Here is a 23982-nt window from a genome sequence, read left to right as displayed (position 1 = left end):
CTTGGCAGTGAAAGCGCAGGGTGGACTGCCAGGGAATTCCCTGGGGCTTGGTTTCTTGTCTCTACCTGTTGCTTATCTATCCTGGCCATCTCTTTCTAACACTGGCTTTGTTTCTCCAAACACAGTGGGAGAAATGGCCACCCCAGCTGGGAACTGCATCAAGACTTTCAGCTCCGGGCCATTAATGACCTGTGTGGTAACTCCATGTCCCACTTCCAAATATCAAGGGCACAGGTGCTGATTGGCCCAGCTTGGGTTAGAAGAGAAACCTGATTGGTCTGGCTTGGGTAGACTATCTACTGATCAGCCAGTCAGGTGTGGCCAAGAGAGCAGCAGTAGGTAGGGTAAAGCTGGTTGGGGAATGTGCATTCTCAGAGAAAGGGGTGTGTGGCTGAGGAGACACCTAAAGAACCATCTAGTTCAAGGAGTGAAGAAAGGACATTGCCATTGTGGGTTGCAATGTTGATATGATAAAGATTAACACGTCCTTTGAAAGACCTCAAATACAGTGGAGCCACATAAGCATTACATTTAACTTATGCAAATTCAAATATTTGTATTCAACCAAAGTGTTTTTTTCCCACACAATTTGGCTTCCAAACATGAGCCAGCTACTTAACTACTGCCTGACCAAGTGATCTTTTCTGGTGCTGGAGATTGCTGTTTTGGATTTGGGGGATATGGTACAGTATAAGTAATATGTTCTTTATGGAAAACTGCTGGGATTTTCAAGATTATTTTTAAGGTCAGGTATGCTCCCCCTTCTCACTGTGTAAGAAGTACCTTTAGTGGAAGATCATGCCAATCATTTTTCCCATTTCCTTCTAGTTTTAATCAGTATAAAGAATGCATTTGGTTTTAAAATATCAAAATACTTTTATTGTGCCTTTTTAAAAATAAAAAATAAATGATATTCATGGCTTCTGGCTCTTCCTCCTGTTTTGTTTGGTGGTCTCTGGCCGTACAAGAAAGGCAGGGAGAGAACAGATGGCTGGAGAGAAGGCAAAAATGAGGGTCTCTTCAAACACCACAGGAAAGGGGTGTGTCCACCTGGGCAGTGTGTGTTCTTTGATGACTGGGTACTTGGTCTGTCCTGATGGCCTGGGACTTGACCTACTGGGCTGTCTTGGTGCGGCAGAATGGGCAGCGTGAGATGGAGTTAGAAACCTGGGTTCCAGCCCCAATTCTTCAATTTACTAGCTGTGTGACTTTAGACGGGCCATTTAACCTCTCTGGGCCTCAGCTTCCTCATTTGTAAAATGGGGAACATAATGCTATTTACCTCCCAGGGCTTGAGAGAGGATCAGACGAGAAGTGTTTTGAACACCGCAGAGCGCCATATAAACATGACTCACTGTTATGGAAGCGATAAAACTGGTTGCTGTTCACATTTATTATAATCAATTCAGATATAAATGCACTATACCATGGCCCCAACAGCCCTGAGGTTACCATTCTGTCCTGTGGCCCCAGTACACGCCCTGGGTTTTCTCCACTGCGGGCTTCTCAGAGCTCCTTGGAGGTGTGACATTTGGGTTTGTCACTACCCAAACACATAATTGCATCTACCAGGCCTAGGAGTCTGAATTTCAAACTTATTCTTCATATGCCTGTGTATGTTTACATTCATAATATCTGTGAAAAGAACCCCTCTCCTCACACACTCCAAAATACAGTATTGTGCAAAATACCAGTCTAGGAAGCAACACACTAGGGTAGCAAACTTTAATGTCCTAAAAAAGCATCTTAGTAGTTGGACGCAGAAGAGTTACACTGACTCACGGAGGATCACGCGAGGCCCAGCGGGACGACGTTTCTAGTTCCTTCCACCAGGTTTAGAAAACAGAAGGCTCTGGCTGGATTTGCTGGACATTTCTCTCTTCAGCATCTCCCTTCCTTGGTCCATCTTTGGGGTGCCTTTTCTGGCTCCAACCTACAACAAGCAAGAGCAACAAATGCCCAAACTCTATAATTGTAGGGAGATCCCCAAATATTTCTCAAATGGCATTTTTTTTTTTTACTGAAAATAAAATCTTTGTTGTAAAAAATATTTATATATACACATAGACGTGAGCAAAACGAAGGTAAAATGATCCACCATTATCACACTACCCACAGGTAACCTTATTCACATTTTGGTGTACACTCTTCCAGATACACAGATAACGTTTTCTTCTGACATTTGCATCTTTTTTTGAACCAGGAGTTTCTGATGATAGGCAATTTCATTGGGATGGACTTTCTCTCGAAAAGCTGTTACTGAACTGAATGCCTTATGTCTCTGATGTCTTAGGAGGGTAAAATGCAGCATACTCTAGGGGATCTGTCTAACCCTTTTCTGAGCACTACTCCTGGATCCAGGCAGCCATGTGTGTGACTCTGTCCCTGGTCATAGCTGATCGGGCACTTGGCACGGGCTGGGCTTTTAAGATGGTCACTCCCAGGATTTGGGTTATGGGTTCTAAGATGCTACTTGCTTCCTGGGCTGGTCCTTTGAACTGGGGGACCATGAGGTCATTCCTTCCTGTCACATGACTGGAGAGAGCAGAGATCAGGGGAGCCACACAGAGACACAGAGAGGAGATACGGCCTATGTGTGCGTGTGCGCACGCTTGTGTGTGCATAAAAGAGATGATTCCTGAGATCTGATGGCTTACCAGTTCTATTTCGAGGCCAGTCTCTCTTTCAGCTCCCAGTTTTTATGAGGCACTCACCCCTATATCCTTAAAAAAGCCCCCTCCACCCCCTTTTTTTTTTTTGCGGTACACGGGCCTCTCAGTGTTGTGGCCTCTCCCGTTGCGGAGCACAGGCTCGGGACGCGCAGGCTCAGCGGCCATGGCTCACAGGCCCAGCCGCTCCGCGGCATGTGGGATCTTCCCAGACCGGGGCATGAACCCGTGTCCCCTGCATCGGCAGGCGGACTCTCAAACACTGCGCCACCAGGGAAGCCCAAGGCCCACTCTTGGGGATGGAGTCGCCCAAGGTACACTTGGCAAGGAACCTGGAGGAAACCTTTCTGTACTGAGGAGATCCTAGACACCAAACTTCAAGCTCAGGCTGGAGGGCAGGGAGAATGGGAAGCTGGCTCTTTGCTCTTAGCCGAAGCACTATCTGCCCCGCTTCTGTTAAAGCCAGAGGCAGCGTGAAGTTCCAGGGCGTCTCACATCTCAGAGAAGCACAATGTTCCCACAACATCCGGGGCCCATCCCAATATCTCCTCTGCCATTTCACATCCGCAGGTGGTCCTCAGACAAAACCTAGATGTAGGGCAGTTTCTGCCTCCTCCCAGCTCAGTCATATATGTGAGTGAATAAGTAACAAACTTCCAGTCGTTTCCACTTTGCAGGGTGGCAAACGTCTCAGATCAAGTGGGGCCCTCAGGATGCTCTCTATCCTCTTAACATCCTGCTCTGGGGAGTAACCACCTTCTGGTCTTTGCACAAGGATGCTGGTTGAGAAGCTTCTATTTTTCAAATATATCCCTCACCTAGAATATCTTCGTTTCTTCCCATGATAATTTGGTTGCCTCAGCATGACTGTGGCCTTTTATCAAACTTGAATGTCTCCTATTTCATATTCAACCAAAATGTGTTTGGCTTTCTAGCTTCCTGAGAGCTCGCCTCTACTGTCTGCAAAGTGGGAACGTGGACTGGCTTAATTCCAGTTCGAGGGCTGATTTGTCAATGGCAATGTTTCAACATGTTCAAGATTTCATAGTCTTAATTCTCAACTTTGAAGAGAATTCTAGAGGATGCTTCCTTGAAATTTAAGAGAAATACCACTGGAAATGTATCAGGTTTATTACCTGGAGGTTTCTAACCTAAAGGAGGAAAAGCTAGCACTCACCTGGGTGTCAGATCTGCACTGATTCCCAGCTCTCCTACTGAGCTGTGAGGCTCTGGACAAAGAAAGTCTCTGAGCCTCAGACACCTCATCTGTAAATTGGGTATAATAACAACACCCACCCCATAGGGTTGTTGTGAAGCTTAAAAGAGATACTGCACGTCGAGTGTTTGGCTCTGTGCCCGGCACATGCCAAATGCTCAATACATAATAGATGTGGGATAACTGTCCACTGGGCTTCCTGCTGACGTTCTAGGGTTTTCTCTCTTCTCTCTTCTGGCTCACCTGGAAATGTGAGTTCTGCATCTTTGAGTTCTTCATCAGCTCTCCAAACATTCGTCTCTTTAACACAGAAAGAATATTGACAAAATTTAGCTTATGTTCTTCTTTGCCTTTTGCATCAGAGAAAAATGGATTTTTCTCAACTTTCAGATGCTACCCATTTGGATGGAATGTTGAGCCTTCCTAGGTGAGGAGGTGAGGATAGAGGTCTGCAGAAGGGGGTGTGGCTTTGGGGCAACGCTACACTGTCCTGCTGCACCTTTTAGGGAATCTCTGTTCCAGATTCCAGCAGAGAAGGAGGTGGTCAACCAAGAAGGCTATGAAGGATACTGTATTCTTCTTGGAGGACAGATCTGCTTTAGCTGGAAGCAGAGCCTCCTAGATCAGTGGAAGAGGCTGTAGATGTCCAGTGGCTTTCCACCCAGTGGAAATGTTGAAAGCCCCAGTGGCTAACCTCCCTGGCAGGGACTACAGGGGCCTGTTGGGAAGCCAGCATCACTGAAAACCTGGAGCTTGCCGCTCCCCTGGGGTTTGATTACTATTGCTGACCCTGATCTGCTCAAGACCCTGCACCTCAGGGGCAGCTCATCAAAGAAAGAGCATCCCCTAGGCACTGGAGGCACAAAAGTGAGAGGGAACTGGGGTCTCCCTTGCAGACAGACACTCCGCAGGTGAATGTGCAGTGGTGTCAGGAAGGAGACGTTCTCCTAGAGCCCTGAGCATCCACTGGGGTCGCCAACCTGATTCCTACAGCGGCCAGGAAAGGAAAAGAAGTGGGTGAAGTGAGCTGGGGTGGTGGTGGACAGCAGCAAACACACGAGCCCAGGGCCTTTCTAAGGGGCCTGGAAGATGGAGGCTTGTGATGGTGGCTTGTGGGTCTGTGGGCCTAGGGTCGCCAGATCTTCCAAGTTTCCCAGAGAAGCTGGAAATCCAGAGTATTCCAGGAAACTGCCCTATTTTGAAATGTAACTTAAAAAAAAATCCCATGAGCCAAATGGAATATATCTGTGGGCTGCCATCTTGCGACACCTGGTTCAGAACCTCCCTGCTTGGTGTCTAGTTGGTGCTCAGTAAATGTTGGAGGGGTTGCCAGATAAAATACAGGATGCCCAGTTAAATCTGAATTTCAGAATGAAGCCAACAAATTTGTGAGTGTGAATATGCCCCGTGTAATAGTTAGGACATTTATACTGAATAGCTTTTGTTGTTTATCTGAAATTAAAATTTAACTGGGCATCGTGTTTTTGGTTTGTTTGTTTTCCCCTAAATCTGGCAACCCTACCGGGTAGTCACAAAACTCAGGGAGGAAATAAGGCTGTCTTTTGGGACAGGGCATAGGTGCTTACAAGACTCTTCCATTCTCCCAGAAGGATGCTAACTCTACCCTCAGAGGACTGTCTGTGAAGGCTGATGGGCCCGTATTGAACTGACAGTTGCCCTCCAGGCATTTTCCGTGGAGAAGGCCTCGAGCCTGCAGCCACTCAGTATTTATCACAAACTCAGTTGAGACAATCACTATCCAAATTCCCAGATATTATAAAGCAGGGGTTAGTTTTAAACCAACAGCCTTCTTCTCTCCCACCGCATTCCCCGCCTTTTTTTTGGCAGAACCGTATATCCAAGCAAAATCCCATGAGGAACTTGGGGTATAAGATAATGGAGAGCTTCTCTGGCGGGAGAAAGGTGTGTGTGCTTTGAGAGTCACACCTTTCCATGGCACCCAAAGGCTCCAGGGAACCCCAGTTTGAACATTGCTGCAAAATTCCTTCCTGGATTAAGTTCCGTCAGTGGGCAACTGGGCACTGAAGGGCAGAGCCTGGCCCCTGTGCACCTGCTTTTCCTGAACTTTACTGAACACACTGGGATGTGATGAAGGGGGTGCGGGAGGGTCTTTTTCTTTAGCCTTCTTCTATCCGTATGCTGCATAGGCCTGGCCACATGGTTCTACTTCATCATTGTGGGCGGAAGAGCACCACCCCAAGCCCCTCCCATCCCACGCTCCTCCTACACAACATCTACCAATTGTGGGGCTTCCCTGGTGGCGCAGAGGTTGAGAGTCCGCCTGCCGACGCAGGGCACACGGGTTCGTGTCCCGGTCAAGGAGGATCCCACATGCCGCGGAGCGGCTGGGCCCGTGAGCCATGGCCGCTGAGCCTGCGCGTCTGGAGCCTGTGCTCCACAACGGGAGAGGCCACAACAGTGAGAGGCCTGCGTACCGCAAAAACAAACAAACAAACAAACAAAACACACAAGTGGCACGGAGGAAGCCAGAATCTTGAGAATACCTGGGCCCAAGGAAATCTTGGAAGATAGTGAGTTAAAGAGAATAGTGAGGGTAATGACGATGGTAGGAGAGGGTGAATGCTTTGTGGTCCTATGTGCTAAGGCTTTTGTATACAAGCTCCCATTGGGAAGGCTACGAGCTAGGTGCCATTTTTATTCTCATCTTAAAGAAGAGGGATCTGAGCTAATTAAGCAGAGGGAAGGTTAGGGGCTTTTCCTGGCTGAGACCACAAGGCAAAGCGGTGGTCACGCCCCCTAGCCAGGACTTGATTGGCTGGAGATTTGATTGGCAGGAGAGCTGAGCGGCTTCTCCTGCCAGAAGCAGCCGGTGCCCTTCAGCCTTTCTTACACTTCAAGCCCTAAGAAAGGGCTTGCGTGCTTCCCAAGTGGCAACTTCTGTGCATTTAAAAATTTCCTCTTGAAAATCCCAGCCTTAGCCCATTCACAAAAGGTATCTGGGTCCTTTCTTGGCCGTGGCCTAGTCGTATTCACCAAAGAGAAGAGCGCGTCCCATAAGAGCTGGCGGCTTTGGGAGGACCGGGGAAGGCGTCAGCTGGCAGGAAGCTCCCTGAAAGAAATAGAGGAATCCCCACCCATCCATGAGCTGCCTATTCTTCCCCCTTAGAAACGGGGCTTGTGATGTGCCAGGCACTGCAGGCATTTTGCCATTTAACCCTCCTGCTGCCCCACGGAGTAGGCCCCTTGCTAACAGTTTTGGTTGCTTTTGTTGAGGAACCTGGGATACAGAGGTCAAGCCACTTACTCAGGGTCATTCGGGGCAGCGGTGGGGCTTGACCCCTATTTGTTTGACTCCAAATCTGGCCTCTGAACTCTGAGAGACACTGCCGGCTTCTTGAGTGATGTGGGAAGTGGATTCGAGTGAGCACGGCCTGGGCAGCGGTTCCCGTCCCTCTGCCACATGGACAGAGCCACAGACCCAGTTCGCTGTGAAGGCCCAGCATCTTATACCAAGTCTCATTTTCACAGCCAGAGATATTAGTGTGGAAATAGGACTTTTGATTCTTGAAAGGTCTGCTTGGTGAAGAGATGGTCAAAAATTAAAACTACAAACTCCATTTTTTTTTGGGGGGTGGGCAATTCTGAGGCTAAAGATGTGTAATTTCATCTCAGTGCTTCAACACTGCCACCTCTGTGAACGGGTGAAGAGTTTCAAAGTTTCATACAGGAGGCTAAAAAACTAAGGCTCCTTGTGAAAATACTAAGTGTAAAACTTAGAAAAGAGGAATTCTACTTTCTGTTCATTTCTGCTTAAAGACAACGAAGATATACTCCCTGGAAGGAACGGATGCCAAGACAGATATATACAAGTGCCCTTTAGGATCCAGCAAAACTTTAAGATGTATTATTGTTTTCTTCCTGACAAACAGGCTGGCCTGTCCCTTGCACTGTGTATGAATGAGGCAGCCCATGAATAATGCATGTGAAGCCTGATTATGTAAATCCTCAGGTTTTCAGTACATGACAATGGCTTTTTTTGGGCCCTTCTCTGTCCCATTCTGTGGTCTGGTGTCTCTGCTTTGGGACCTAGTCTGCCAAGCCCTGGGGGCGGGGGCGGCATTTCGGGGAGGGGTGAGCTCTCCAGAGGGCACATCAAAGGGAAAGTCACAACTCTGTCACTGGCCCAGCTCTCCCTGGCATTGCTTGGTGTGAAAGGAAACTGTCCTCTGCCTGAGGCAGCTCGATGACACATGCAGACTAAGGCCTGTGATGTTTAATTCACAGCAGTGAGCACTGGAAACACCGCATCCAGGCTCCCTCAGAGCAGGACAGCCACTTTTCATTTCTGGGGCTCTAAGCCAGAGAGCCTGCTGTCTGGAAACCTATTGCCTAGAAGGTTCTCAGGATGGAGGGCAGGCTTCTGCAAGGAACTATCTGACCATCACCTCCTGGTTGAGGAGAAGGGCACCCTTCTATGACCTTGGCCTCCTTAGAGCTCATGCAGGCAACAAACACACACATGCAAATACACACACATGCAAACACACAGCACATACTCACATGTACACACATACACGCAAGCATGCGTGTACAAATACACAGCCCCAAGTCAGAAAGACTGGAGTACTATTCTGGCTACTCAGAATAGCAAACCCAAATCTTTATTCTCAGAGAGCTTATTCCTCGGTGTATCCCTGGCACCTGGCAGAACAATGAAAATCAGAAGCGCCGCCTTTAAAAACACTCGGGCTGTTCACTCAACTGATTGTGGTCATCATTTCAGGAGGCAGGGAAGTCAGATCATGATGCTGGACACCCTTAAGCTCAGTACAGTGCTGTGTGTCAATTATGTCTCAATAAAACTGGTAGAAAAAATAGTTATCTGGATAGAAAAAACAAGATAAAATACACGAATTATCAAAAGTTAAAAAAATACAGACGAGCTAGACTATGAGTCTCAGAAAGCACTGTTCACAACAGCCAGGACATGGAAGCAGCGTAAATGTCGATGGAGGAGTGGATAAAGAAGATGTGGTACAAATATACAGTGGAATACTACTCAGCCATAAAAAAGAATGAAGTAATGCCATTTGCAGCAACATGGATGGACCTAGAGACTATCATACTATGTGAAGTAAGTCAGACAAAGACAAATATCATATTATATCACTTATATGTGGAATCTAAAAAAAATGATACAAATGAGCTTAGTTACAAAACAGAAAGAGACTCACAGACTTTGAAAACAAACTTATGGTTACCAAAGTGGAAATGTGGTGGGGAGGGATAAATTAAGAGTTTGGGATTAACATATACACACTATTATATATAAAATATATAATCAACAAGGACCTACTGTATAGCACAGGGAACTCTACTCAATATTCTGTAATAACTTATATGGGAAAAGAATCTGAAAAAGAATAGATATATGTGTATGTATAACTGAATCACTTTGCTATACACCTGAAACTAACACAACTCTGTAAATCAACTATACTCCAATATAAAATAAAAATTAAATTAAAAAAAAAGAAAGTTAAAAAAAATAGAGGCAAGCTAGACTGAGTCTCAGAGAGGTTAAGCTAACACATATATATGGAATCTAAAAAAAAAAAAAAAAAAGAAGGTTCTGATGAACCTAGGGGCAGCCCGGAATAAAGACACAGATGTAGAGAATGGACTTGAGGAAATGGGGAGGGGGAAGGGTAAGCTGTGATGAAGTGAGAGAGTGGCATGGACATATATACACTACCAAATGTAAAATAGAAAGCTAGTGGGAAGCAGCTGCATAGCACAGGGAGATCAGCTCATTGCTTTGCGACCACCTAGAGGGGTGGGATAAGGAGGGTGGGAGGGAGACGCAAGAGGGAGGGATCTGAGGATATACATATGCATATAGCTGATTCACTTTGTTACACAGCAGAAATGAACACAACACTGTAAAGCAATTATACTCCAATAAAGATGTTAAAAAAATAAAAAGCTGCCTGAAGTCACACAGTAAATGGCAGAACAAGAGTCTAAACCTATGTCTGCCTAATGCTAAAGCTATTCTGCCACCTTCCTTTGCAATGAGCGAATGCATTCTGTGCTGCCTGGATCCCACTGGGACCTCAGTTGGCTGTTTCTAAAGGGAGCTGAGGGGCAGCCTCAGAGGCTCTGCTCCGAGCAGGGACCTCTCACCTTCTGCTGCCTGATCGCCCTGGTGACCCTCTTCTCCTGGTGCAGCCGCTCTTCCATGTGCGCCAGGGCCTCCTTCAGCAGCGCCTTTTCTTCGGCCTCTTTGCAGATGTCGTCCTTCAGCTTTGCCACCTGTGACTGGTACATCTGAACCGACACTTTGCTCTGCCTGAGCACACAGGAGAGACAAAGTCTCTTTTCTCCTCAGCTTTCTCACTCACCACCAATGCTCCCGACCTGGGAGATCCTCAGAACACTTCCATATATGCCTGGCTTCGCGGTTTCCTTACAAGTGGGGGGAAGGCTGAAGATGTGGGGACTAGAGGGCAGAATAAATAGCCCATTGGCTGTGGACGTGCAGCATGAAGGGGGCAACGGTTATGCTACCAGCCCCTCCCAATTTTCCAGAGAGGGTGGGGGAACGGATACTACTGAAAATAGGATGGAATTATGAAAAGCACACACATGGTGAAACATCAGACACATTTATAAAAGGTGCACCTTATTCCTTAATAGTAGGGTACTTTAACTGCTGCTTTCTTGCCCAGAGACTTGGGTCCATCAGGCCCTGAGTCACCATCCCGCCTGCCCCGCTCCACACCCAGGCCTCTGTCCTCTTGTCCTGGTCCCTACGGGTCTGCAGCTGCACCGAGGTTTAGCCTGGAGAATGGAGGCCTGGGCCTTTTGCCGGAGACATGGGCCATACTTGAGCTGTTCAATGTCCTTCTCGTATCGTCTCAAAAGCTCCTCTTTTCTCTGCAGCTGGTTCTTGAGTAGGGTGATCTTATCAAACACCAGGTACAGGTCTCTTTGTCGAAGCTGGTAGACTCTCTCCCTCTCTTTTGGGGAGAGGTGTTTCATGGACACGTGACCTGACATACCTTTGATGTTCATCAGAGTCCCGAGGGTTTTGCTCATATCCAAGTACTACGAGAAAGCGTTTCACAGGAAAGAGGCCTGGCCCAAGACCGCTGGTGGCCACTTTGAGGAGGCAAACGTCTAATTCTGTTTCATTCATTTTCTGCAGTTGCAGAGAAGAAACACATGCTTTGCAAATGAGTGCATTTGGGGCTTTTAGTAGGACTTTCATTTTCCCCCGCATCCATTTACACTATGCCTTTTTGAGAACTGGGGGGAAGTGGGGAGGGGGAGTGACAACAGACATAAACATTCATTCTTACTACCCAGTCTTGCAAGGAATTGGGCTCTGCAATTTCCAGCCCATGCTGGGATAGGAGATGGGTCTCGTGGAGCTACTGTAACAACTAAAATGTATGTGGAGTTGATGTTTAAACTATCTGCAGGGCACGCAGGTTTGGACAGGAGGGGACTGATGCTGGGTATACCTACCAGCTTTTCACTAAGATCTAAAGCGTCAGCCACATCCATTTTCCTTAACTTCTCAGAGACCATGATGGACCCTGGGCTGGAAAGGCCATTTTGAGGCTGAAATAAAAAAAAAGAAGAAAAACTCTCTTGGCATTCCATTATGATTTTCTACATCCAGAAGAATAACCCAAAGAATAATGCAAGAACTGGAAAGATACTAAAGAATAATTTGAGAGAGTTAATTTTTTTAACATCTTTATTGGAGTATAATTGCTTTACAATGGTGTGTTAGTTTCTGCTGTATCAAAAAGTGAATCAGCTATACGTATCCATATATCCCCATATCCCCTGCCTCTTGCATCTCCCTCCCACCCTCCCTATCCCACCCCTCTAGGTAGACACACAGCACCGACCTGCTCTCCCTGTGCGATGCAGCTGCTTCCCACGAGCTATCTATTTTACCTTTGGTAGCGTGTGTGTGTATATATGTCCATGCCAAGAGAGTTGGTTTTAAATCCAGTCTGACTCTGTGAACTGCTTTCTATATGACTGTGTTCCTACCCCTTCAGAGCACGACTGCCTTTGAAATGATGCATCACTTATGCCGTTCTTTGGCCACCGTCTCGTCTGTCTTCCCTTTAGGCCAGTGGTTCTCAACCGGGGGTGACTCTGTCCACCCTACCCCCTCCAGGACATTTAGCAATGCCTGGACACATTTGTGGTTGTCATAATTGCTGCTGGCGTCTAGTGGGTAGAGGACAAGGATGCTGCTAAACACCCCACGATGCATAGGGCAGTCTCCCAAACAAAGAGTTACCTGGCTCAAAAAATCAGTACCGCTGATGTTGAGAGGACAAGCTCCAGAAAAATGGGGACCATGCGGCTTTTGCTCACTATCTCCCTCCTTGTGCCCAGCATGGCACCTGGCACCGAGTGGTGCATAGTGGGCATGTTTGTGGAATGAACGAATGAAGGTTAAGTGGAAAATAGCCTCCCTCCTTTTTATTAAAGGAATCTCATTTCTGTGCAGCAGAAACCATACCCTCACAAAATTTGGCCCAACCTTCTCCTAGTTCTGGAACCTGGTGGGTGAGCATCACTTCAGACCCTTTCCAGAGACAATGCAGATAGTGTTTGCAGCTGCATCTCCCTAAGACCCCAACCAGCCAGCTGGCTGCTGGAAGCCCAAATGACTGCATGGAATGGCCACCAGTCTGAGTAGGTTACCTGATCTGAACGACTACAAATAACCATAATAAGCCTCCTTAAAAAATAAATTGGCTTTTAATGCTTGCCATGAGCATCTCTTAGCCCTAGCATTTGTTGGCACTACCCTGAAAACCTCTGAGATTAAAAACAAAACAACTAAAAAACTATAATGGCCCCCAAAATGACTGTGATAGATAAGAGTGGACATATTTGTCTATGTATCTATGGAGATGAGAATAAAAGAGGGTATCTGAAGATGACAATAAACCGGGCAGATCTGCTGCAAAAAGAACCTGAGATGCTGCTCAGTGTCTTCAGCTACCCTGAGCTGCATCCTCTGTACCTCTCCAGACGCCCCCTCTTTTCCTGAGGGGAGGGTCACTAAGGAAGAGCCTGGGCTACAGGATCCAAGCACACAGTCCCCACCCGGTCTCTGCAGGCTAGCAGACACACCACCAGGGACACACCCCTGGTGTGTCTTCAATCATTATTCTGTGACCTTGGGTGAGGTACTTGACCTCCTGAAGCCTTAACTTTTCTTATCTGTTAAATGGGGACAATAATAGTAACTATGACACAAGGCTGCTACGATCGTTCAATGACATAAGGCATGGAGCCGGCTGAGCTCAACGCCTGGCACACAGTAAGCAGTTCACAGATGTCAGCTATTCTTCCTCCTGCTCTTTCATTTAATTACTGCCAACCTTGGAGGATTGAGAGTTAGGAGGTTTCCTGCTCTGTGGTGTCAGTGGTGGGATGAGGGCTTGTTGCCAAGGAGAAGGTCTTGGAAGCAGGACCATCAGGACATGAGATCCAGCTGAGCTTCCCACCTGGAGACGGTCCCTCTACTCCCAACCTCAGAGAAGGAAGGTTCGATTTTATCAGGAAGACCAACACGTTTCTGAAGACTCACATCTCTAGACGTGTGAGCAAATGTCTAGAAAAATTGTAGGAGAAAATGCTGGTACACAGAGGATGGCTTTATTATGTTTTCCAAAAGCTGGTTTAGACCAGCTGCCGCAGCAAGCCACGCTGACCTGAGCTGTCCATTGTCATGTGTCAGTCAAACACCCGATCAAACATCCATTTAGGATACAGGGCACCTTCAACCTAACAATCAAATTACTTCTGAAAATCCTGGAAAACACAAACTATGCTCCCTAAGAAAGGAAGGTTTTCTTGGATAATACTCTTTAAATACTGTTTGACAATAATAACTATCATCTATTAAAGTGCTCGCTATGAGCTAGGCACTGGGATAAGCACTTTACATAATGATCTCCTTTAATTTTTCCATCATCATTTTACGGCTGGGAAATTGAAGTCCCAGAAAGGTTAGGAGGCTGCCCAAGGTCACAGAGCTTGCAGAGCTGGGATTAGGACACAGGTCTCTGATTCTAGAACTTGTGTCTTCTTAATCATCATGGCTCCCTTCTGCTGCCCTTTATGTGTTCATGTTTTTCAGTTTATAGCAAAAAGCAAATGTTAGGCAAGCTCATGACATACTGTTGTACATTAGCTTGTTGGATATTTTCTGCAGAATATAACATGTGATGTGAAAAGGAGGGCCCAGAGATTGACCTGGCCAGCATCAGTGCAATGCTATATCATGCTGTACATGATGGCAAGCCGCCTTTCTATTCAAACATTGGATCGGTGGTACGGCCAGGCACTGATCAGTCCATACAGGTGCCAGCCCATCAGGGAGGACCTGGCCTCGAACCAATGATGTATACAGTGGTGCCAGGGCACACGGCTAGTGTCTGTCCTCATGCCCACCCTCCCCACGTGTCAGTCAATGCAGAGACAAAGTTTCTTTGGTTACCGTTCCGATCTCTACTCTTGAAAAAGTTGGCAAGTCAGGTTTTACATCCAATATTTTCTGAACATTTTTTTCCATCCCGAGGGTCTTTAAGTCTAGAAATGATCCATCCATGTGGTCCTTGTGATCTATAAAAGAAATAACTTACACTCAAAAGAAAGGCTCAGGAAGAAGTTACTGCATGTAAAAGTCACAGCTGCTATTTACTGGACACTTACCACAGGCCAGTACTAATGAGCTCACCATCCTCCCTTGGCAGGTGAGGCATCGAGGCCCAGAGAGGTGAAATGACTTGTCCAAGGCCACACAGCTCATATGAGGCTGCAGCCTCCCAGGGCGGGGGCACTGAGGGGGAACCTTCGGCCACAGGTGTGAGGATGGACTTGAACCCAGGCTTCTGTGTCCTAGCCCAGGGCTCCACCCAGCAGCAAGCTTGGCTCCTTGAAAGCCCTATTCCCTCTAAACACGGTATTTATCCTGGGAAGTTCCCCAAGGTTGGTCCTTGCACAGCATCCGTCTATGAAAAAGTCCCAGGGGAGGCGCCATCATTCACCTGGTGTGATCACTGCTTGGCTGAGGCCCCACTGGGAGTGGGCACGCATGGGTATGCAGAGTTGGAGGGGATGGCGTGTCAGAATGGAAGAGGTGGTTGGGTGAATGATGCCTCCCCCCCAAAGATGTCTGGGTCCTAATCCTTAGAGCCTATGAACATTACCTGACAGGGCAGAAGGACCTTTGCAGATGTGATGAAGGTAAGGATCTTGAGATGCGGGCTTATCCTGGATTAGCTGGGGGGACCCAATATAGGTGCATGGGTTCTTACAAGAAGCAGACACAGGGAGTCTGACTACAGACAGACAGAGACGGTGATGTGACAGAAGCAGAGAGTTGAAGGTGCTCCTCTGCCGTGAGCCAAGGAAAGCGGGGAATTTTTATTTCCTCGCCTTTTCCAGTCTAGAGACTAGAAAAGGCAAGGAAACGGATTCTTTCCTAGAGCCTCCAGAAGGAACCAGCCCCTTGCCTTTACCTTAGCGAAACTGATTTTGGACCTTTGGCCTCCAGAACTGTAAAAGAATAAAGATGAGTTGTGTTAAGCCCCTAAGTTTGTGGTAATTTGTTAGAACAGCCATAGGAAACTAATATGGGGGGTGAAGGCAGGAGGTAGGATGAGAGGTGGGGAAATGCAGTGCATGTTCTGGAAGAGCTTAATTGGGTTAGAGCAGATGATGGGGGAGGGGAGGAGTAGAGGGAAGAGTCGGGATGGAACGATGAGCTCAGTTTGTGGCCAGCCTAGAACAGTAGCCTAAAGAGTATAAACTTGATTTAAACATCACTGAAATGTCACGAGTGTGACCTGTGTGCCCGGCCCTCTGCCAAGCAATCAACGCATCACCCCACTGTATTGTCCCGCCATCGCCTCCTTTTACACATGAGGCAGTCGGGCTCTGAGACCTGTGGCTGCTGGACGCCACACAGCTGGCAAATGGCTGAGCCAGGGCTTGGGATCACAGTGGTGTGACTCCAGGATCTGAGTCACTGCTATTTCAGCTTCTGATGGAGCAGTGAGTTGGCTTAATGAAGGGTGATTTTTTTTTTCAGAAAAATAACCGGGATGTATCAGAGACGAAGGAGCCAGCAGCATTTCTCAGCTGCAGCATCTCGACGTGTTGGGCTGGACAGTCCTCGTCGTGGGAGCCGTCCTGGGCACTGTAGGACGTTTAGCAGCATCCCTGGCCTCCACCTACTGGCTGCCAGGAGCATCACCCACCCAAGCTGTAATTATCAAAGATGAGAGGGTTTCAAGAAAGCAAACCGAGAGGGTTGGGTAGGCCAGAGAGAACATGGCGGGGGGAGGAAGCTGGGGTTTCAGTGCAGGGGGGGCCACGTCAGTTGCCAAAGAGGCAAAGACAATGTGGGAAGTTGGTGGTGAGCACACAGGGTGTAATGCACTTCAAGGTCTTAGTGGGACCGGAGTACAAGCAGTAGAAAAGGAGCTAAAGAAGCAGTGGTCCCAGTGAAGATGCACCAGCTTGAAGTGCATGTTTGATGACGAAGGAGAAAGATAGAGTGGGAGGCTGTAGACGCTGAAGAAGGAGGTCGTGATTCAGGAGCTTGTGCACAAGGTGGTCTGGGAGGGAGAGAGAAGGGGAGACTCAGGGAGGGAAGAGCTGCATTTGGAAAGAGAACGTAGTGAGGGAAGATGGAGGGAAAGGAGGAAAGGTGGGTGCGGAGAGAGACAGGAGGGGAGCTGAATAGGCTCGTGCCTGGGCCCTTGACCTCTGACAATGCCACTTGCTGAGAATTTCCAGCTTGGAAGAGTGAGAATAATAATATTATAATAATAGCTATTCAGTATTAACCACTTGCCATGTGCCAGGCACCATGCCAGAAGTTTACCACGTGATATTTTCTGATCATTACAAACAGCCTAGCAAGGAAATGTGTTTGCATTTATAGGTGAGACACAGACGCCCAGCAAGGTTAAGCTATGGAGCTGGTAAGCAGTAGGATCAGAATTCAGACCTAGGTCTCTCATTCTCTTTTCAGAGAGACTAGAGGCTGGAGACTGAAGCGCTGGGCTGGCTTATGTGAAGGGTGCGTGAGGAGAGGGGCACTGGGTGGATCCCGAGATGGCAGAGATGGGTGATGCAGACTTGGGCTGTTGGAAAGAGGGATTTTCTTCTCTGGGAGAAGCAGCAATTCTTGATTATAGTTCTGGTTACAAAATTTACACATGCCTGTTACACAAATCCAAACAGGGCAGAAACCCATAAAGTGGAAAGTGTCCCCCCGCTGTATCCTCAGTGGCCGGCACACAGTAGGGCTGCAATAAATAGCTGTTGAACGACTGAGGGAAAGTCAAGGCTCACGCAGTCTTATCATGCTGGGATAATACTCTCAACACTTTTATGTCTTTTCCTCCAGATTTCTCCTGTGGTTGGATATTGGCATTTGAAAAAAAAAAAAAAAGAAAAAAAAGGGGAGAACACTGTGCATATTGTATTACAACTTTCTTTTTTTTCACATAAAAATACTGTGTATCTTGGATATCTGAGAAAGAGCGATTTTCTATGTATGCAGGGAATCCTTTTATTTGCAACAAAGTCTTGCAGAAATACACACAATCAACTGAGCTTGCAAAGATCAATGTAAAAAGTCCTTTCTTTCCCTTATCAAAAGAAGCTGAGAAACCAGGCAGGAGGAGAGGGGAGCTGACTTTTAAGGTCCTCCTTAGATGTTTCCTGTCTTCCAGTGGGACCACACAGTAATCCTTCACCAATTAGATTTTTTTTTTTTAGGTCGCAGCTTTTTTATTTTTTAATTGAGATATAGTCAATGTAAAATATTGTATGTTTCAGGTGTACAACATAGTGATTCACAATTTTTAAAGGTTATATTCCATTTATAGTTATTATAAAATATTGGCTATGGGCTTCCCTGGTGGCGCAGTGGTTGAGAGTCTGCCTGCTAATGCAGGGGACACGGGTTCGGGCCCTGGTCTGGGAGGATCCCAAATGCCGCGGAGCGACTAGGCCTGTGAGCCACAACTACTGAGCCTGCGCGTCTGGAGCCTGTGTTCCGCAATGAGAGAGGCCGCGATAGTGAGTGGCCCCCGCTTGCCACAACTAGAGAAAGCCCTCGCACAGAAACGAAGACCCAAGACAGCCAAAAAAATAAATAAATGAACAAATGTGGGGTTTAAAAAAAAAAGAAAAAAAATTAGGAAAAAGTGAAATTAAAAAAAATATATTGGCTATATTCCCTGTGCTGTAAAATATATCATTGTAGCTTATTTATTTTATACATAGTAGTTTGTACCTCTTTTTTTTAAAATTGGAGTATAGCTGCTTTACGATGTTGTGTTAGTTTCAACTGTACAGCAACGTGAATCAGCTCTATGTATTCATATAGCCCCTCTTTTTTGAATTTCCTTCCCATTCTGGTCACAAAAGGATGGAACGCTTCATGAATTTCCGTGTCATCCTTGCACAGGGGCCATGTTAATCTTCTCTGTATTGTTCCGATTTTAGTATATGTGCTGCTGAAGTGAGCACGGTAGTTTGTTCCTCTTATTTCCCTACCTCTAACTTGTCCCTCCCCCTTTCCCGCTCCCCACTGGTAACCACTAGTTTGTTTTCTATATCTATGAGTCTATTTCTTTTTTTCTTATATTCACTAGTTTTATTTTTTAGATTCCACATAAAAGTCATATCATACAGTATTTGTCTTTCTCTGTCTGACTTATTTCACTAAGCATAGTACCCTCCAAGTCCATCCATGTTGCTGCAAATGGCAAAATTGCATTCTTTTTTATGGCTGAGTACTATTCCACTGCATATATATATATATATATATATATATATATATATATATATATATCACATCTATTTTTTTGGGGGGCCACACCATGCAGCTTCTGGGATCTTAGTTCCCCAACCAGGGACTGAACCTGGGCCGTAGCAGTGAAAGCGTCAACTCCTATCCACTGGACCGCCAGGGAATTCCCTACTGCATCTTCTTTATCCACTCATCTGTGGATGGGCACTTAGGTTGCTTTCATGTCTTGGCTATCGTAAATAATGCTGCTATGAACATTGGGGTGCATGTATCTTTCTGAATTAGTGTTTTCCATTTTAGAGGAATAAATACCCAGGAGTGGAATTGCTGGATCATGTGGTAGTTCTATTTTTAGTGTTTTGAGAAACCTTCAAACTGTTTTCCGTAGTGGCCACACCAATTTACATTTCCACCAACAGTGTACAAGGGTTCCCTTTTCTCCATATCCTCGCCAACAGTTGTTATTTGTGTTCTTTTTGGTGACGGCCATTCTGACAGGTGTTAGGTGATATCTTAACCAATCAGATCTTTAGTAGTGACCCCAATCTCCTGGGCTGCTCATGACATGATCCAACAATAGTTACTCAACCTGGATTTCCCTGAGGGATTTATTCCAGGATTTTACAGACCTAGCTCATTACGTGCGTTTTATCCCTTAGGACAATATTTTAAAAGGCAGGTAGTATGGTGGTTCAGAGCAGGGGCGTTGAGGTCAGAGGGACCTGGATGGAGTCCCAGCTTTACCACTCGGCAGCTAGGAAATGCAGCCCATTGTCAAGAGCCGAGGAAGAAGGCCTGGGAAGAGAACTGAGTGCTCACGGCTAAGAAAATCTGACTAGCTGTCAAATAGAGATGCGGCAGGGGTCACAGGTAAAGGCACCTCGGCGTGAGTAAATCACGCTGCCCTACCTGTGTGCATACCCATCTGCTTGCCATCCACATTTAGTTCACATTCAATCAACAAGTATTCAAGGCTGATGCGGATGGCAGCTACCGTTTCCTAAGGCTTATGTGTGACCCCATGATTTGGGTACCACGTCGTTTAATCCTCACAACTACCTGATGAGATCTTAACCCCATTTTATAACAAAGTAAACAGAGGCACACAGAAGTCGAGATCTGCTCACACAATGAGTAAGCGCACACTTGAGAGTCACACCTTAGCAGCTGGTCTCCAAAGCCTGAACTCAGACTTATTCGTTCTAATGCAAATGGGGCTTTGCTGGGGCGAGGCCCGCGGCGCGCATCAGACACCCTTCACTCCAGGGAATGAAACTCTCAGGTTTGTCTCTGTTCAAGTTAACGACAGAACCTGTCCTCTAGGACCTGGGCATGTACCTGGTACCCCTCTGGATCTTCGGAGGGCGTGTGGGGTCACAGAAAAAGCACAAGTGCCAGGATCACAACGACCTCAGTTTGAGTCCTGACCCTACCATGTACCAGCTGTGTGACTTTGAGCAAGTTCCTTAATGTTATTGATACTCAGTTTCCTTACTTGCAAAATAAAGACGACAATAGTACCTGGCTCATTGGGCTGTTGGAAGATGAAAGTACACAGTACATGTAAAACAACTAACACAGTGACAAGTACCCAGGAGGAGTTAAACAAACCATGGTTCCTACCCTCCTCTTAGGAACTGTGAACACACAAGGCTCTTAGGACTGCTTGCGTATGGTGATGAGTGACTGGGGGATCCCCTGCTGGCCTCAGTAATGGGAAGTACCTTGAATCACTTATCATGGTGGTCTAACACATAAAAAGTTTTTGAGCCAGCTTCTTTTTTTTTTTTTTGCGGTACGTGGGCCTCTCACTGTTGTGGCCTCTCCTGTTGCGGAGCACAGGCTCCGGATGCACAGGCTCAGCGGCCATGGCTCACGGGCCCAGCCGCTCCGCGGCATGTGGGATCTTCCCGGACCGGGGCACGAACCCGTGTCCCCTGCATGAGCAGGCGGACTCTCAACCACTGCGCCACCAGGGAAGCCCCTGATGGCTTAATTTTGCAACCCATGTTTCTTTACGGGAATGTATGACTAGATTTAGAGGCAGAGGCTTCAGTGACTCCTGAAGCCTGGGGAGGGGACAGTGCACACATTGCTTGGCCCCGCTATTACTAGGATAGAGATCATGGTCTTTCCTTGTTTTAGTTCTGATTTTGAAGAACAGCTAGAACCGTGGGCCACATCTCTCTTGGTTTCACGCACACTCAGACTCTGCCATGATTACAACGACAGTAATACAGGGGTTGGGGAGGGGCTGGGTTGCCGGGAGCAATGCAGCGCCCCTGTTCTCTATGCTATCTGTGAGGGGCAGGCACTGACAGAAAAGTTCATCTGGATTTTGCCTCTCTTTTTTTTCTTAAACCCCACATTTGTTTATTTATTTATTTTTTTGGCTGTCTTGGGTCTTCGTTTCTGTGAGAGGGCTTCATCTAGTTGCAGCAAGCAGGGGCCACTCTTCATCGCGGTGCGCAGGCCTCTCACTATCGCGGCCTCTCGTTGCGGAGCACAGGCTCCAGACACGCAGGCTCAGTAGTTGTGGCTCACGGGCCTAGCTGCTCCGCGGCATGTGGGATCCTCCCAGACCAGGGCTCGAACCCGTGTCCCCTGCATTAGCAGGCAGACTCCCAACCACTGTGCCACCAGGGAAGCCTTGCCTTTCTTTTTAAACACGTTTAAAAGAAATTCACACCACCTTCTGGATTACCTTAGACATATCCTGGCTGGGGTTGCTTAATCACCAGAGTGAAAATCACTCCTCTATTCTCATTCATTATTGTAAGAATGTCAAATTTGCTCAGCCTCTCTGGAGAGCGCTTTGGCAAGAAGGATCAACGATAAATGTTGGAGTTTCCCAGGTGTGGCCCTGGGCTCTCCCTTCTCATTCAACACTTTCTTCCTAGTGATACCATTCACACGTATGGCTTTAATCACCATCCATCCATCCACCCGTCCATCCATCCCATCTGACTAAGCACCCGCTATGTGGCACATGTTCTTCTGGGTTCCGGGGCCACATCACTGATACGGTTGGATATCCAGGGTGACAGCTGCGTCCTTGGCACCTCACTTTGGATGTCTACAGGCACCTCACACTCATCTTTCCTCTCAAACCTGGTCCTCCTGTGGCATTCTTTACTCTGGATTTTAGTGAAGGAACCACATCTGTACTTTTAACACAAGCCAGAAACCTGGAGACCTGTAGCCCCCTTTCTCTCCATCACTTCCCTTCTAGCCATATCTAACTCCATCACTGAGGCCTGTTGATTCATCTCTTAAATGCCCCTGGAATCTTCTCTCTTGCTCCGTCCCCTCCATTGCCACAGTGAGGGCCACCATCATGTCTTGTGAGAGCCTCCTAACTGCTCTCCCGGGGTTCTGTGCTGGCCACCTTCCTGTACATTTTCCACTCGTGGCCAAGATGACTATCTCCAAATGCAAGCCTGTTCCATCAGTTCCTTACTTAAAACCTTTCGTGGGCTTCTCTCTGCTCTCAGGTTAAAGCAGAGCTTCTTACCAGTGCTCTGCAAGCCCCCGGCCACACCATGATACAGCCCCTGTGGACCTCCTTCACCAGTCCCTGCCCTCCGCCTCCATTTCTTTTAGTCCCGTGAGTTTTCCATGCTTCCTGCGATCCCACCACGCTGCTCCCTCCACCCAGAACGCCCTCCCCTCCCCTCTTTGGCAAATAACTCCTATGCACCCTGCAGTTGCCCTGCCGTCCCTGACCAGGTCAGAGCCCTGCACTTCTCCTTCAAAGCAACTGTCATGATTAAAGTTTTACATGTGAGTGATTTTTCAGTTAATGCCCCACCCCTATTCCTCCCTGAGACCCTAAGATCTACAAGCGCAGGGAGAGTGCCTGTTAGTTCCCCAATATTTTATTATGAAAGATTTCAAATGTACAGTGAAGAGGGAGGAATTTTACAGCCAACATCCATATACCCCATAACCTGAATTCTACCTGTTTCTGACCCCATTATATTTCCAACCTGCACTGTGCCTGGTATCTAGGAGGCCTGCGATAAATCTTTGTTGAATGAAAGTGGTTCATATCCTTCCACATCTAGGATGATAAAGATAAGATGAACAGGTATGTGTGAATAATATTTATGTCAGCCTCATCTATTAAGTGTGAAAAACTGGAAGCAACTTAAATGCCCATTATAGAGGACTGGCTAAATAAATTACGGTACACCCTTCAGAATGGGGTTCCTTGCCATCAGTGACAGCGATGATGTAGATCTGTGTGTATTGACATGGAAGGGTGCTCCAGATGTACTGTTAGGAATGAAACTAAAGGAAATTGGGTATAATATGACATTATTCTTTTGTAAAGTTAAAAAATCAATACACGTGGATAGGTAGTGCCTATTTTATGCCAGGTACTATTTTAAGTACTTTACATGTATCAATGCATTTTAATCCTCACAAAAATCCTAAGGGGTGAGTATTCCCTATTATCCCCATTTTACAGGTAAAGAAACAGGCACAGAGAGGGGAAGTAACTTGCCTAGAATCACACAGCTCTTTCCATGGGAAAATGCCCTGGAAGTTCCACACAAAATATGATCGTAGTGACGATACCAAACGCTAGCGAGGATGTGAAGCAACAGGAACTCTCATTCATTGTTGGCGGGAACGCAAAACAGCCACTTTGGAAAAGAGCTTTGTGGTTTTCTTAAAAACTAAACGTACTCTACGGACTTCCCTGGTGGCCTAGTGGTTAAGAATCCGCCCGCCAATGCAAGGGACACAGGTTCAAGCCCTGGTCTGGGAAGATCCCACATGCCACGGAGCAACTAAGCCTGTGTGCCACAACTACTGAGCCTGTGCTCTAGAGCCCGTGAGCCACAACTACTGAGCCCGCGTGCCACAACTACTGAAGCCTGTGCACCTAGAGACCATGCAACGCAACAAGAGAAGCCACTGCAATGAGAAGCCCGTGCACCACAAGGAAGAGTAGCCCCCGCTTGCCGTAACTAGAGAAAGCCCGTGCGCAGCAATGAAGACCCAATGCAGCCAAAAATAAATAAAATAAAATAAATTAATTAAAAAAAAAAACTAAATGTACTCTAACCACATGATTCAGCAACCGCGCCCTTGGTATTTACTCAAAGAAGTTGAAAACATGTCCACACAAAACCCTGCATGTGGACGTTTATGGCAGCTTTATTCATAACTGCCCAAACTTGGAAGCCACCAGGATGTCCTTCAGTAGGTGAATGGATAATGGA

The 23982-nt window shown here is 46.9% G+C and overlaps 2 protein-coding genes across 2 annotated transcripts in view; both read right to left on the bottom strand.

Annotated features, from left to right (window-relative positions):
- Positions 1 to 1816: 1816 nt before the first annotated feature.
- The window catches only part of LOC309808023 (forkhead-associated domain-containing protein 1-like), a gene marked incomplete at both ends in the record, with an annotated part of 321911 nt that continues 299745 nt past the window's right edge, over positions 1817 to 23982 (bottom strand). Inside the window, one exon of the mRNA XM_082628037.1 lies at positions 1817 to 1933. Coding sequence (XP_082484163.1) covers positions 1817 to 1933 — 117 coding nt within the window. The remainder of the gene's footprint in view (positions 1934 to 23982) is intronic.
- The window catches only part of LOC309808024 (forkhead-associated domain-containing protein 1-like), a gene marked incomplete at both ends in the record, with an annotated part of 92078 nt that continues 78116 nt past the window's right edge, over positions 10021 to 23982 (bottom strand). The window contains 4 exons of the mRNA XM_082628038.1: positions 10021 to 10219; positions 10757 to 10977; positions 11401 to 11496; positions 14414 to 14530. Of these exons, the coding sequence (XP_082484164.1) occupies positions 10021 to 10219; positions 10757 to 10977; positions 11401 to 11496; positions 14414 to 14530 (633 nt within the window). The remainder of the gene's footprint in view (positions 10220 to 10756; positions 10978 to 11400; positions 11497 to 14413; positions 14531 to 23982) is intronic.

This window comes from Mesoplodon mirus (genome assembly GCF_964341445.2).
Source record: "Mesoplodon mirus genome assembly, chromosome: 7".
Classification (NCBI taxonomy): domain Eukaryota; kingdom Metazoa; phylum Chordata; class Mammalia; order Artiodactyla; family Ziphiidae; genus Mesoplodon; species Mesoplodon mirus.
Note: the sequence above shows the minus strand (reverse complement) of the source record. Positions and strands in the feature narration are given on the sequence as shown.